Source organism: Platalea leucorodia (genome assembly GCF_965183815.1).
Source record: "Platalea leucorodia genome assembly, chromosome: 5".
Classification (NCBI taxonomy): domain Eukaryota; kingdom Metazoa; phylum Chordata; class Aves; order Pelecaniformes; family Threskiornithidae; genus Platalea; species Platalea leucorodia.
The window spans coordinates 72814539-72829497 of NC_138827.1; the positions used below are offsets into that span (position 1 = coordinate 72814539).

Below are 14959 nucleotides of genomic sequence, written 5' to 3' on the forward strand. Positions count from 1 at the left end.
AGCTGTCTTTTTTTTCAATGAACTATATAACACATAGGCGAGATATGCTGGCACGTGACGCGGAGTTTTGTCTTAAATCCTTTGCAATAGAAATTATTTGCTGTTGCCTGAAACTTTTTCTTACTATTCATTCATTTCAGACTGCAGTTTTCCCATTTTCCCAAATGTATTTTGCAAAACTACTTATTTTAATACTAAAATTCTGTTTATTTTATGCTGTCCCAAATGTTAAGCTTCTGATGTGCTGCAGCTTTTTGACAGCTAGCAACTGCCCAGTAGAGGTTGCCAAGAGGAAAAGCTGGAGGTTTTGGCAGCTGGGTGGGAACAGATGACAATCTTGGAATAGATGGGCAAGAGTATTGGGTTTTGTTGTTGTTCAGGAAGTAATGAAGGCTTTTGGCAGTGGGAAGAAGATGCATCTTTCAAACCTTGTTTTAGGGTTAAGGGCAAAAATAGCATGTCATTCTGGGGAAGGCAGGTGAATTTTGGATCTCTTATTCCTCTTAACTTCAGGGCTGCCCCACAACATCCAGTTCAATATCTGCCTCTGGCATCAGCAGTGCAAGTGCCACCATAGCTCAAAGCTTTCGCTGTTCTGCTGAAGAATGAAATACTGACACCGAGCACTGGACCTGGTGCCACTGTTTGCTCTGAGCTTGAGTGAATTGCAGCGGCACTGACCTTAGAATTGTTGTTTTGGGTTGCCTTCAGGTTGAGGGTGCTTTCTCTTCCTTTGCAGCCTTGAGACTTTCACAATTATTTAAGGTTAGAGACAAGGCCCCTTTTTTACATGCCAGTGGAAAGCAATGGGGCCATGATGGAGGTTGGAATTTGACCTTCGCTATTGCATGTATAATTCTGCTTTGCTTGTATAAATTATGCTGCAAAGAGAATCCTTTCAAGTATTGTAAACAGAGCTGGTAGATCAGACCTGCCTGTCAACCACATTCAACATTTTCATTCTCTGTCAGAGCCTGATCTAAGTATCCAAGTTCTTAATTAGGTTTTGGATAACTTCCAAGATTGGTGCTTGATGTCCAATTATATTTGCAGTAAAATGGCACTTAGAAGTAACTAGCACTTCCAGATAAGACTTCCCATGATCTGCTAGAAAAATTCAAAATCAAGATGTTATAAAATACTTCAGCATCAATGAAACAGAGGAACGCAGTGACGATGTTGATAAGGTGTCTTCCCTGACTTTCTGTCCTCGAATCATTATAAGTGTTTGGGCTTTGTTTTACCCTTGACAGACCTTTACTGTTGCCACATTGTGCTGTCTTCAGCTGTGCAAAAGGGGTTTGAGTACTGTAAAGACTTCACAGCATAGACAGGTGCTTCTGAAGTGACCTGTGATTTTTCAAGAGCCTGTATGTATGGGTCAAATTCCGATACACAACATGACTGCGAATCGAGACCAGTTCTTTGCAATTCATTGGAGCAAGTTTAGATTTATACCCCGGGAACTGAGAGTTCATTTTAGATCATCAGTTGGAATTAGGTTTTCCAGCTGTCTGGACCTGAACCCAGATGCCAAACTTGTGTCCCTGCCTATGGGCACGTCTTTCCCCCATCATTCTCTCAAGGGGAGACAGAGACATCGGGTACCTCCACTGCCTTGAAGCTTGGCACATCGATGACGGTGGTGGTCCCAGATAGAGCCTTCCTGCTGGTTGCTCTCTGGGGCAGAGTGATGAAGTCAAATATCAGCATCATGAGGGGTGACTCCAGCTGCTCCATATCTGGATTTTGAATGTTCTGGGTTGCACTTTAACCTGGACAGCTGACAAGTACCCTAAAACTTAGGCTGCCTGAGCCAAACCGAGTGCCTGCAAGTCTGGGAGGGACTGGAAAGTTTGGGGTTTGTCTTGTTGTTGAAGTTAGTAGCAAAACTGTCTTGATTTCTGCTGGCTGCAGAATTAGGTGAGTGCTAAGCTCTGCTGAAAATCGTACAAATGTATCACATCTCTACTATCAGAGGCACACACTGGGTTTCTCTTGCATTGTATTTCATAGTGGTGAGCATAGTCAGTGTGTTTGATAAATAATCTTTACTTTCAGTAGATGAGCTTTAGATGAGCTTCGGAGGTAAGAATACAGGTAGATTAGAGGTCATACCTTTCTGATTTGACAGACGTACTGAACACTGAATTTCCCTGGATCAGTGCTACTGCAAACACTGAAAGGACTAACAAGTAAGAAGTAGGTTCTTAACAGGCATAGGACAGCACTACAGCGGCCGTCTTGTGCTGTCTGAAGGATCTGGTGCTGCATGTGGAGGTGTCACAGTGCGCAATTTATGTGAATTCTGCTGCTATGCATGCCCCAGAGGACTGAGATGATAGTATAATGTGGGGAGTGAAGAGATGTTATGAGTTACTGGTGTGTAGGCAGGGAACACACACCATTTCTTGCAGGTGGTGGAAATGTGCCTCTGCTGGGAAACTGAGCCTTTTTGCAATTGTATCCAAAATTGAAAAATCAGGCTTAGGCCTTGTCGGGAATGTCCACATGCCAGACTACCATCCTTTGCTAGCTGGTTTTCTGCAAGTACATGGGGTCTCACAAAGTCACATCCTATTATTTGTCAGCCATGAATCATAATTTTTTTTAACTGGCTAAATTGAGGAGCAAGGTGCAAGGAGAATGACCCTTGTTAATCAGGGCAGATGGGTTGAAGTGGTGGGTCACATTTTATCGCTTGCCTGTGACAACGGCTTGACAGCAATCAGCAATCTTATGGATCTTCTTCTTGTGCTCCTGAAGGGAGCCGTCTTCCTCTTCCCGTTGCAATTTTCGAAGTCTTTATTGCTGTAAGTCCTATAGGCACTGTGTAAGAAAGTTTAATACCTACCAAGTTGCCTGCAACGTAGCAACCAAAGGATACTCAGACTTAATGTCGCATGCGACATATATTACATCCATTACACAAAGTTCCCCCTCTCTTGCATGAGTGGTTAAGGAGAAGCTGGATATCCAACAGAACTATGACAAGAGCATGACAAGAGCAGCTAGCTCCTGTCTTACGTATCCTTGGATCATTTTCCTACCAGGTTGGTAGCGGAAGTAGGAGACCTACAGGGGTTCACCAGCATCTGAACCAGCAGTTTGGGTTCCTGTCTCGGTGGATAGTGGTCAATATCCTGCTGCTCCCACAAAATAATGGTAGTTTTTGATGTACTCGCTGGCAAATGACTTTGTGGGAATGAGGAACTCTCCTGCCCCTCCTGATGGTCCACTGGGCTGGAGTGGGGACCTTAGTGATATCAGCCTGATTGGTTTCTCCGGGTCAGAGCTCAGGATGAGGGGGCGGGCTTAGTTGGCCTAAAAATTGAAAGTCTTGCCAGGGCAGGAGTGAAGAAAGCAGGCTGTTTTCAAAACGCTGCCACACCACTCCCTGGGTGATTTGGGCCAGGAGGAGAGAAGGTCGCGTAAGGTACTTGGCAGAAGCTGGGAAGTGCATATGGGGAAAGACGCTTTGTTTCTGCCGGCAATTGCCTGCCCTGGCAAATGCAGCAGCAGGTAGGGCCCTGGCGGGGGGTAGAGGAAGGGCTGTGGCCATAACCCCTCACCAGGCTTTGTCTGCCATGCAGATTAGGTGGAGGGCTTTTCTGGCTCAGCGTTGCTAGGCTCTTCCCCCTTATTGACTTGGTGGAGAGGCTGAGGGGGGTGGGAGGGAGGGACTGCATTATATTGTTTCTTTGAGTTGTTTTTTTCCCCCCTCTATGGGGAGATGGGCTTGATCCACTGGTTTTGGATTTCAGAGGCAGAAGGCAAGACATGACCAGCTGGTGTCTTGAAATGGCACAGGTGCAATGGCTGCGGGAGGGGGGAGCCAGGAATAATTACAGGTTTCTGAAGCATCAGGCTTTGCCTGAAAAGGGCTCATCGAGAAACTGCTCTTTATGGAAAATTAATGGTGAAGCTGGAAAAAACTGTCAGGCCCACTATTGTTGTCATGGGGTAGTGATGCCTTAAAGGAGCAGCACCTCCCGCTTGCCTCCCCTCCACGGGCAGCCCGGAGCCGGGCTTTCTGATCAGCTTTCTGATCCCATAGCAATTGAAATTTCATGTCACTGTCATCAGATTTAATGGCCTTGAGTCCCTGTCTCTTTCTTATTTTTTTTCCCCCTTTCCATCCCTAATTTGTGATTGTGGTTGCTCTTTCGCTTGGAAGCCTTTTATTGATTCAGCCCCTAAACCTGTTTCTGCCCCACTGGGTGAAGGCTAAGTGGGCCAGAAAGCCCAAATTACATGATGTGGGGAATTCAAAAGCATCGCCTTCAAAAGCATTTGGCGAGGGGGATTATTCCTGAAAGACTGTGGAGCACCCCCCAAAACTGGTTAGGATTCATCTGGGGAGAGACCAGATCCTCAGCTAAAGCCATTCCTGGTGATCCCAGAAATGCACTTTAAAAAGAAAACTGAAAGGTTGCTTAAGGCAAGAGTACTACCTGGTAAGTGTCCCACCTCCAGGCCTGTGTGCAGACACATCGTATATACAGTGTCATGCCTCTGAAAATAACGTACACACTGAAGTATAGCATGTCTCTGTTGCCATTTTATTGCTTTTTGTCCAAGCCTATCTCTACAGCTGAGGTCTATAATCAGTTATTATTTTAAGAAGAAACAACAGATAACTGTCTGACAAATTTATTTCTGAACTCTGAAAGTCATCCCAGCAAATTGTATCTGCAACCAGCATTGCTCCGTCCTGGGTACATTGAAAGTAATAATCTTGAGTTACCTGATAGCTGCTAGAGAGCTGTGAGCGGGGCCTCTTTACACTGCCGTTGATGGGACCTTTGTACCCAGAAGGCAGGAGTCTCTGTCTCTCCTCTGGTCATACGAATCTTGTTTCTTGATCAGATGCTGGGCTGCGCGGGCTGAGATGTATTTGGGTCGCCAGATCCCATAGGCTGAAAATTTTTGCCTAAAATCCCTTCCTTAATATCTCTAGAAGTGTTCTCTGAGGTGCAGTTTTTAAAGGTTTCTAAAAAGTATTAGTTAGAATGTCTGTTTCTCCAAGTCCTGTAAAATCGCAGCGGTGGTGTTAAACCAGCTAGCCTTTCAGGCAGCGAGAAATGAAAAATAGCACTAGTAAACTCCATTAAAAGCTCCTGAAACTGCAGCAAACGGTTTTCTATAAACAATAAAAGTTTATAATGTTGGTTATGGAGAATGCTGGGCAGTGTGGTGGTGCCTGGAGGCTTTATTGGGGCTAGCTCAGGGCACCTCGTATAAGGTACATTCAAGTAGGAGGCTCACCCCATCCTCGTGCTGGTGATCACTGCTGTGGAGATGCAGAAACACGTTTTTATGTGGCAGCCTCTTTGACTGCTTTTTAATAAGGTGCATGTGTGTGTTTGTGTGCAAGTCTGGTGTCCTGTACGCAGGAAGCCCCATTTGACCAAATGTGCCAAAACCCCTCTAAAACTGACGGTAGGCCCCTTTTTTCTGTCACACCTTTCCTTCTCTCAGGCTCTTTAAACAAGCTGTGGTGTCACTGGAAATTTTTCCCTGTCTCCTATCTTAAAATGCTACGCTTCAGAATTGTGCTGTTTTAGGAACAGATTGGGCCCCAGCCAACTATGCTGAGTTAAATTTGGAGCGAAAGTTAATGTTTGTGAAGGAAGAGGAAGGAGTTCTTTGGAGAGGTAACTTTTTGTTTGTACGCGGCCAGGCGATGGGGCCGTTAGGATAGTTTCATATGGAGGTGACTGTTGGCCAGATTACACTTAAAATTGGGAAGGGCCTGGTATCGGTGGGACAATGTACAGAATCATGAAAATGCAGCGGGTGCTTTCTGGTTGTCGTATCTTCACTTCTACCATAATATCGGCTACCATATGTGGATATTCCCACACTTTGTCTCAGAGCAGCATCAAACAAGTGCTGAATCCTCATGTCTCCCAAAATGTGACCGTCTCACGATAAGGTGCTGGTGTGCATGAATGCTGGCTCTGAATGGCACTGGACCACGTTGTTCTCCTGCCCTAGGTGGGAGCTACACTGTAATCTCTCTCTAACAGTGGTTTCTCTTCCTCCCCTCTCCCTTCCCCTCCTGCAGACATGCCTGGAGTTGGAGCGATACCTTCAGACTGAACCGCGGAAGATCTCTGAGACCTTTGGTGAGGATTTGGACTGCTTCCTTCATGCCTCCTCAGCCCCAGAAGCAGAGGACAATATCCGACGGCTGGACCCCATCCTTTTACCAGTGGAGACGAGTACGTGTGACAAAAGCACCAACATGGACATTATCCTCTCACGGGACAAGCTGCTGTCTGAGACGTGCCTCAGCTTGCAGTCCACCAGCTCTTCCACAGAAGGCTACACAGCCGTCAACCAGGCCCAACTCAATGCAGTAACCTCATTAACGCCCCCTTCCTCTCCGGAGCTCAGCCGCCACCTTGTAAAAACCTCACAGACTCTCTCAGCGGTGGATGGCACAGTGACATTGAAATTGGTAGCCAAGAAAACTTCACTCAGCTCCGTAAAAGTGGGTGTAGCAACAGCGACCGCGGGGACGATAAAAAGCGGGCAAAGTGACAGTGAACAAGGAGGTACAGGGGCAGAAGCATCCCCAGAAAACAAGAAGAGGGTTCATCGCTGTCAATTTAATGGGTGCCGGAAGGTTTATACAAAGAGCTCCCACTTAAAGGCTCACCAGAGGACTCATACAGGTACTTGTGTAGGATGCTTCTCTCATCTTGTTCTCCTGCCACCTAACCGTAACCATCTCCTTTTATTCTCATTTAGAAAAGAAAAAAAATCTCTCTGAAAGTCCAAGCTTCTGTCTATGAAACAGGGCAGTGGAAAAATATGGTAGGCCAGCAAATGTACCCATTATTCAATAGAACAGAGGAGTTCACTGTCTACCATTAACCTGTTGGGGTTTCTTATGTCTTGTGGGGCTTGATGCAGAGTAATTTTAGGATACCTAGGGGATATAGATATCATTCATGTTAAAACTGTGGGCATGCCAATTTGGGTTTTTGGCACTCACTTCCTCAAGACTTTAAAATTGTTAATTTTCGTCAAGTGTTAATTGCTCCAAATAGAAAATAGCATGGGTAGGGTTTTGTTGCCCTTTGTATGGGGGGAAGAGAAAAATGTATTTCAGATCTGAGATATGCAGTTTAGGAATAATGTTTACGTGAGAGAGCATGCGTGTAGATGCAGATGTGTAGGTACACAGACGCACACACCGTTGAGGTATTCACAATCTTGGACTTCTCTGGTGATAAATCCAGTGAGAACAAATGGAAGAATGACATGGAGTTTGAATGGAATGGTGTAGGTAGAGAGGGAATAGGATGTATGGGAAGATGTCAGGCTGTTATTTTGGGTAATATTTTAATGTTGCATATAAGCTCCACTGTGTAAGCTTCTTGAAGCATACCGAATTGACTTAGGTTTGGCTGTTCAGGATCACCCCTCTCCTGTCATTTGTTCACAGTCCCCAGTAGCTTTTCGGCTGGTATTCATTGGCAGTAATAGCTGTGCAGTTCGCGCGCGTTGCTGCTTTGTTCTAAGCTTCACATGTGATGAGAGATGATAAATTCCCATTAGCACTGTCTTATCATGTGATTATTCTTGTTTCCAGAGGGATTGCTGTAATCAGTTTTCTCAATTTTACTGTAAAATGTGTGGTCTCTTACGATAACTGCACATTTAATTCACGATCTTATCATGCAGGCAGATTCCTAGAAGCGAGGTTGTTCTTGCAAGGTAGAAAATAACGTGTTGGACCAGTGCAGTAAATCAAACAAATGTGTGGGTTGTTAAGAGAGCTGCATCCATCAAATACTAGGCAGCCCCGTAAAAGTTACATGGTCTGAAGTATAAATCATATTAAGATATAAAAGGCATTGGTTTTGATCTTTTTATGTGGGCTTTCTGGTGCTTTTACTGGGGATAGCCACCTTGCCAGGAGTGACCTCACTTGTGATCCAGTGATTTGAAAGCCAGTGAAAGCAGCGCAGTCATTTTAAAATCTGCAGCAAGGCAGTCAGGAGGCTCCTCGTAGCGTCAGTGCCGCTGTGAGGCTGGGCCCTGCCGGGGCTGTCTGGGGGGACGTCCCTGCCAAGGCCTTCCCGCAGGCGACGGGCCTCCCATGAAGGCACAAATGCAGAGCGTGAGAGCCGTTGACGCGGTGGTCTTGTCTCTTCAGATGTGACCCCTGTGTTCCTTCTCAAGCTGGAGTTGATGGCTCTTACACAGCTCTTCCTGAAGTTAGTCAGGGAAGTGACACAATCGCCTAGAAGGGGTGAACTTGTGGAGTTTTTCTGGTTTTGTCACCCAGTAGGTGGGGATGTGGACAAGGAGTCCTGAGAGACCACTTGCAAAAAACACTGCTCTTTCAACACCTCCACCCTTTGGAGTCAAAATCTTGCAAGATTTTGCATGCTTTTGAACCCAGCCTTAGGTCTGGTTGAATTTTGTATCTGAGGTCAAAACCTTTCCCCTTGGTAACATCAGCATGTGAAATCATACATTTTACAATTAATCCATGATGAGAAACATTTCTCGCTGGCCCTGTGATGCTTGTGTTGAATAGCCTTAGATTCTACGTAGAGCCATTGACGTGTATGTGTCTGCCCATCCACAGCCGTGCTCAGCATGGTGAGAAAGACAAGTCCACCTTTGCTGGCAGATGGGGAATACCTGTATCAGATGATGAGACTGCAGCTGCCCAGGTGCAGTGCCCACACCTCCCAATCCCAGCACCTCATGCAGTGGGTTCAGCTACCCCTCTCTTATTGCCTCTTAAACTGTCAGTGGTTTAACCAGCCCCTACACCATTTACTGGTTTATGGGAGTGTTCCTGTTTCCATTTACTAAGTCCTAAGCAGATAGCATAGGTTGTTATGAAAGCAGGAAGGCAAAAGGCAAGAGGGAGTACAAACCTGGAGCTCTCCTGTCTTTGCAGCCATATAATCATCCTGCACCTTGCCACGTCCTAGCTGCGCATAGCTGCGTAGAAAGCATGGTTTCATTTTGCGATGAGGACTGGATGCAGCCTTGTTGTTAAAATACATCTTTGATGCAGAACCTGGGAGCAGGTAGGCACCTGGCTCCCATTTTTGTCTCTGGAAAGCAGATTGTCTAAATACCTTTGAACATTTACATCTTGGGAGCAATCTGAGTGAACTGAGGTGAGGGGTGTGATAGGCTTATCTAACTAGCTTATTTGAGTCCAAAGCACAAAGTCATTCAGACCTCTTCATCCTGCTTAAGTGCTCTGTTCTCTTAAAAAACACTGACTGTTGGATGCCTTAAATCAGAGCTGGTACAATCAAGACATTAAATCTGTTCACGCTGACCTCTGCAGTGGGGTTTCCCCACAGGGAGCTCCTGCCACCGGTAAAAGAGAGGGACAGAGAGGAATAACTATGGAAATTTGTGACTGAATTGTAAATGGCAGGGCTGCCTCCTTTCCCATGCACGCCTTCAGGGCTAGGGACAAGGAGCCCTTTTCTCCATTGGTGCTTTGTTTTTTTCACGCTTTGAGCTGAGTGTGCTCTGGGTTGCGAATGCACCCAGCAGTGCCAATGGCTAGTAGCCACTTGGCTTAGTCAGTGGCTGAGCCAGAGGGTCTGAAATGATTGCGAGATATTTTCCTTTGGCTGGTAGTTTGTTAGTATGTCATGCAAGAGCAGTCTGCCAGTGCGGGCTCTGTGTAAAAGGGTGTGAGTGCCCTGACAGACAAAGAGCTCTCAGTGTGGGGTTCACAGGCAGGGAGGCAGATGTGGGCTGGTCACCCAGCTTGCACGTGCAAAGTCCACTTGCTGGATCAAAGGGATTTACTGCAGTGCATGAAAACAAGAAAACCATGGGCTGGGGAGCTGGGGGGTGGAAGGCGGTGGAAGGAGGTTGCATTCCTTTCGTTCGTATGTAAGGCTGACCAGACAGATGCCGGCTGGCGTTCCTTGCTGCTGCATGATGAGCCAGGCTGGGCTGGAGGCAATACAGACTGATAGCAGCTTGCTAGATTGGAGGCGATCTTCTCTAAGGGCTTTACTTTGCTGGGGAGCCCAGAGAGACTCAGACCCCATGTTGCACTTGGTGCATCCCCCACATTACTCTCCCGCATCTCATCAGTAAGTGAATCAGGACAGCGCTGTAAGGTCCATCAATGGTTGAACTGGTTATGAAACCACCTTCTGGATGACCTTTGGAGAGGGAAAAACAATCATCTGTGTGGGAGAGAATTTAATCTGGAAGGGAAAGGGAAAAACATTGTCTGGATGGAAAGGGAAATGAAAATATTTGACTGAATTCAGAGTAAGCTGGGGCATCTAAAGCGAAGGGTGTCTAAAGGAGCTAAGAGCAGTGGTGGGACTGACTGTCAGAGGGCAGCAAAGAAGCCAGTCAGGGGAGAAATAGTGGCTGGGCTAGCGGAAAAGGTGAGCTATAGGTTTGGAAGGACCATGCTGCCAATGTGAGGGTGAGGTAAAAACATCTAAAGAAGGAGCTACCAGGACTGGCATGATAATCCAACCCTAGCACATTGTCTCACAGTTATTCATGGAGCAGACATCAGTGCAAACAATGACATTTTGTCTCTTTTGAGAGACAGAAATTTTCACCCAGCCTTCACACATGCATGGAGATGAATTGCCAATGTAATGGAGAGTGGAGAGGGAAGGAATTCGAATGAGCCAAAACCCGTGTATAGTCGTCAGTGCTTCCTAAATTAGAAAACAGGATATTGCTGGCGAGTGTCGGGATGCAAATAAGTCTAAGGGTGAGCTGGCCTGTGACCTATGGGAAGATTAGTCATGGGATGTGGCTGTGTCTCCCAGATCAAAGACCTCTGGAGGAGATTTCTGTCTCCTGACAAAACCGTTCATATCAGCCTTCCTTGCCATAATGTACAGGGGAAGGTATGAGATGGCGTGGGTGCTTTCTGGCCAGAGATAAAGCATCATTTATAAACTGCCCAGGAAATCCTTAAGATTGGGATAGTGATAAAAAATGACCCTTAGGGGGTTCTGCTGGGGTTTGCATTTTCTGAGTATCAGAAGGTTTTGGGTTTTTTCCTTTATCCATCTAAAACCAGGATCTGATACAACCTAAGCTCAAGTCTGAGAAACAGCAGTTGGGCACCTCACATCTATATTTAGGTTTCTAAAGCCTAAAGAAGTGGGAAATACCCATGTGAATAGATGTTATGAGTCTACATGCAATCTTAAGATAGCACTTATTTAAGTGGAGTTTGTTTCACATTGTCAGGACATCTTATTTTAAATTATATAGTTCTTTGATCCAAAGTGCTGGGTGAGAGTAACTAAAACAAACAAATCCACCCTGCAGGAAAACAAATTACTACATTTGCAAGAAAAAGACAAGAGGCACGAGGGTATTAGAAAGAGCATTAATGAACAGGAAGGTTTTTGAGATGGGATTTAAAACAACAGAGAAGAGCTTTCCCAAAGTGTTGGAGATAGAAGAGGAAATGTCCAGAATTTGGAAATGATCAGAAAAGACCAAATTGAGGAGAGTAGGTGGATGATAGATAAAGAAGATTAATACAAAGTAAAGGAATAATAGAGAAAATAGGACTATCTGTGTCAGTGATACCACACAAATGGGAAGCTGCATTGCTGTACCGTGTTAGTATGGTAGCATCCGTGAAGAGAAAGCCAATGAAGAGAAAGAAAAAGCAAATAGCCAAGCACAGCACCAGTTCCGCAGGATGCAAGATTTTGAATAATGACTTAGAGAAAAGCATTTGGGAGAACAGTACAGGTAGCATAGGAGAAATGAAAGCCAAAGCCCAAGATTTTTTGTGGTACAGAGACCCACGGCTTCATAGCGAATCCCGAGCTTTGTGTGCAGGGCTGCAACCTGGCAAGGGGACACAGAGGGACACGGAGGATGCTGAAGCTCCCATGGCAGCAGCCAAAACAACGGGTGAATTTGCCACTGGAAATGAGAGCAAGGGAGTTGAGGGAGGAGGGGTGCGTGAGGAAGACCTTCATTCAGGGCTGGGTTTGTTTTGGGGTACGGTTGCATTGCCAAATTGGAAAGATGTGTTTTGTTGTGAGGTTGGGCTTTTTGGAAGTTTTTTTGGGTAAAAACATAACAAGCGTTTATCAAAGCTGAGTAAAATGAGCCCAACCTGGTCATAAGTTCTTTAAAACTTTATGGTTCTGAAGCCTTTTAGCCATTTGGCAAGTTTGGAGGGGAATGTTGTGATTTCACTGTGGAGGGCCAGAGCCTCACTTAATTATTACAGCGAGAGCTTAGGCTGAGGAAACGAGCATTGTGAACCTCCCAGGCAGCAGGAGGACAGGCCCTGCCAAAAGCAGCCCTTGCCATTTAAAACACCGGTGGTGTTCATCCATTGCTTCGTTGCCAGTACCTGAATTCTCAGTCACCTGTTTCTGCTCCATCATTTGCCAGATCAATAGCACAGGACAGTCTTACTGTTTGGGTTTGAAAATATAAATAGGTATTGTTTGTTTGTTTGTTTGTTTGTTTGCCATGTGAGATGATTTTTTGGCACAAGGGAGACCTAGAAAGTGATGTTTGCTGTTTGTTCAGCAGCTGCAGGAGGGAGAGTGCCGGTGCCTCCAAGTGTTATGGGCAGGCTGCCTCAGTAAGGCACGGAGGAGCCATCTCTAGTTTGTCATCTAGAGTTTTCTTTATACCCATCCATCCCTGAGCCCCTGTGAGGCACCCAGCAAGGGGCTGAATGATGGGGATCACAGAGAAAGACTCGAATTAAAAACCCTCAACTTGTCTTCTGCTGATTTCCTTTTGTGTTGGTGCTGTCCCACACTGGATACAAATGGCAGGTTAATGACAAGAAGCTATGGTTTTCTTGTCCATTTGTCCAAAGCACTAGCACTTCTGAAGTATTTGAGGTCACACCAGGCCTGAATCAGAGACAGGTGCTCAGATATGCTGTTTTAGGCTAAGGTGGGCTTACTGGACAAGAAGGGCCTGAGCAGGCTGGGAGAGCTGAAGTGGTCTGGGCAGGAAAAGCCATGTGCGCTACCTCTCATCTCAAAAGCAGGTGCCAGGTTAGGTTCTTCCTAAGCACAGTGTGGGCATTTGAGTCTGGGTCACATCTGGGCAAGCAGCCAGGAGCCTGGATGGACCTCTCCTAATCCAGAGCCTGCCTTTCACACCCCATGCGGACATGGTCCCGCATACCTGCATACCGGCAGCAGCAGCTTGCAAGCAGGAGTGGATGAGCTGCAAGGCTCCGTGGAAGCTGACCTAAATACAGTGGACCTAAATACAGTGTCCGTGCTTCTGCCAAGGGTGGTGGGGTCCCAAATAAAACCATGGGCACCATGGCGTAGCTGGTGCCCACTGTATAGCATAGACCAGCTGCAGGTAGGGAGACCAGCCAGGCCTGCATTTGCACTAGGAATAATGGCTGAAAAAATGTACTGAAAGATAGCTAAAGGGCAAGCTTATGGTGCGGGGAATGCAGGGTGGATTTCATGAATAAAATTGCCTCTTTCTGTTTTGCTGGAGTTTAGGAGAATCATAGAATCATAGAATGGTTTAGGTTGGAAAAGACCTTTAAGAGAATATGTATTTGTGTCTTCAGAAAACAACTGTCTGACACCACTCTCAAAAGCCAGTTGGTTACCACATGTCAAGCAGGGAATGGTAATGTGCTGCAGTAGATTGAAATGAATGAGAGACAAGGACATCAAGTGGGGCAGTTTAAAGACTAGTGCGGCCATTTCGGAAAGGGGAAGACAAAATACTGCATGGGACCTGCTTTATCCACAGGTCTCTGAGAGCGTCCAAAACCTTTGTGTCACTGCGGAACCAAAATTTTTCCTTAGGTCAGCTTTATACATGATAACAAGGCTTACTAAGAATTAAAAGCCTTTAAAACATTGCAGGCCCGTTCACAATCCCAGCAGTCCCCATTTGTAGATAGGCACCCAAATGTTGTGTTGGGCAGATTTGCTGCTGAAGGTGTCTGGCCTTCAAAACCTGGGACTGAAAGCTGGGGCTGCAAAAACTGAACGCTGAAAAAACATTTGCAGGCGTGCTAGCTAAGCTAATGATGACAAGCATGTGTTTCAAGATAAAAGCTGATCCCCGGCTGAGTTCTGAAAGAAAGGTGTCCTCACTGTATGGCAGTCCACATTCAGAGGCTTAGCAGGGATTTATTCCTTCCTCTTGTACATCTGGACTCTTAGCACTGACAGAGAGAACTTAATAGATTGGTTAGACAATTTTGCAATGTCATTCTAGCTTTGTATGATGACCACAAGTGATCATTAGTGCACTAGAAGCTTGTATTAGTTCTTGGAAATGAATGTTATAAAAACACAGGCGTGCACATCTGCATGTACTTTTGTTCGATATGTAACTGCATGGAACTCTACTATGGTTAATTTTGCATAAACTTCCATTTGGACGTCTTCTTGTTGGTCATCTGTAACTTTGCAAAGCTTTTCCTTCTTCAGAGTGAAATTTTCCACATTTGGTCTTTTTCCAGTGTGGTTACTGTTTGGTATTTTAGAAGTTGGAGGAAAAATATTTGTTTTTTAGGAGAATGTGGCATGTGTGTTAGGGAGGGACAGGGAGAAAAGAGCCGTCCTCCGTGTAAGGTTTGCCCAGCAGCGTTGCCAAGACCTGTGTACCGAGCCCTGCTCAGCGTGAAGCAGCGAGGAGCTCCCACGCTGCCAGGCACAGCCTGCCACCTCCAGCCCCAGGAGAGGGACAAAGCACCAGGGAGGATGAGATCTCGCTCAGAAACATCGTGTGGCTGCCACCGCGTAGGTAGCCCTGCCCGGACACCAGGGCAGCCTTCACTGGGAGAATGTGCCAGTGTATTTTTTAAGCCCAAGCACACAGTTTCCCTTCCACCTCCACCCCCAAATCGAATCCAGTATCTGAATGAATTAAAGCATCCTGGGTCTTCTTCCGTTTTTCTTTTTGTTGTTGACAAAACTGGGAAACAGAAAGGAATGTA

The 14959-nt window shown here is 45.9% G+C and overlaps 1 protein-coding gene across 1 annotated transcript in view; it reads left to right on the plus strand.

The window, feature by feature from the left end:
- KLF7 (KLF transcription factor 7) overlaps positions 1-14959 on the plus strand; it is a 56658-nt gene that overhangs the window by 24206 nt on the left and 17493 nt on the right. Inside the window, exon 2 of the mRNA XM_082311773.1 lies at positions 6071-6683. Coding sequence (XP_082167899.1) covers positions 6071-6683 — 613 coding nt within the window. The remainder of the gene's footprint in view (positions 1-6070; positions 6684-14959) is intronic.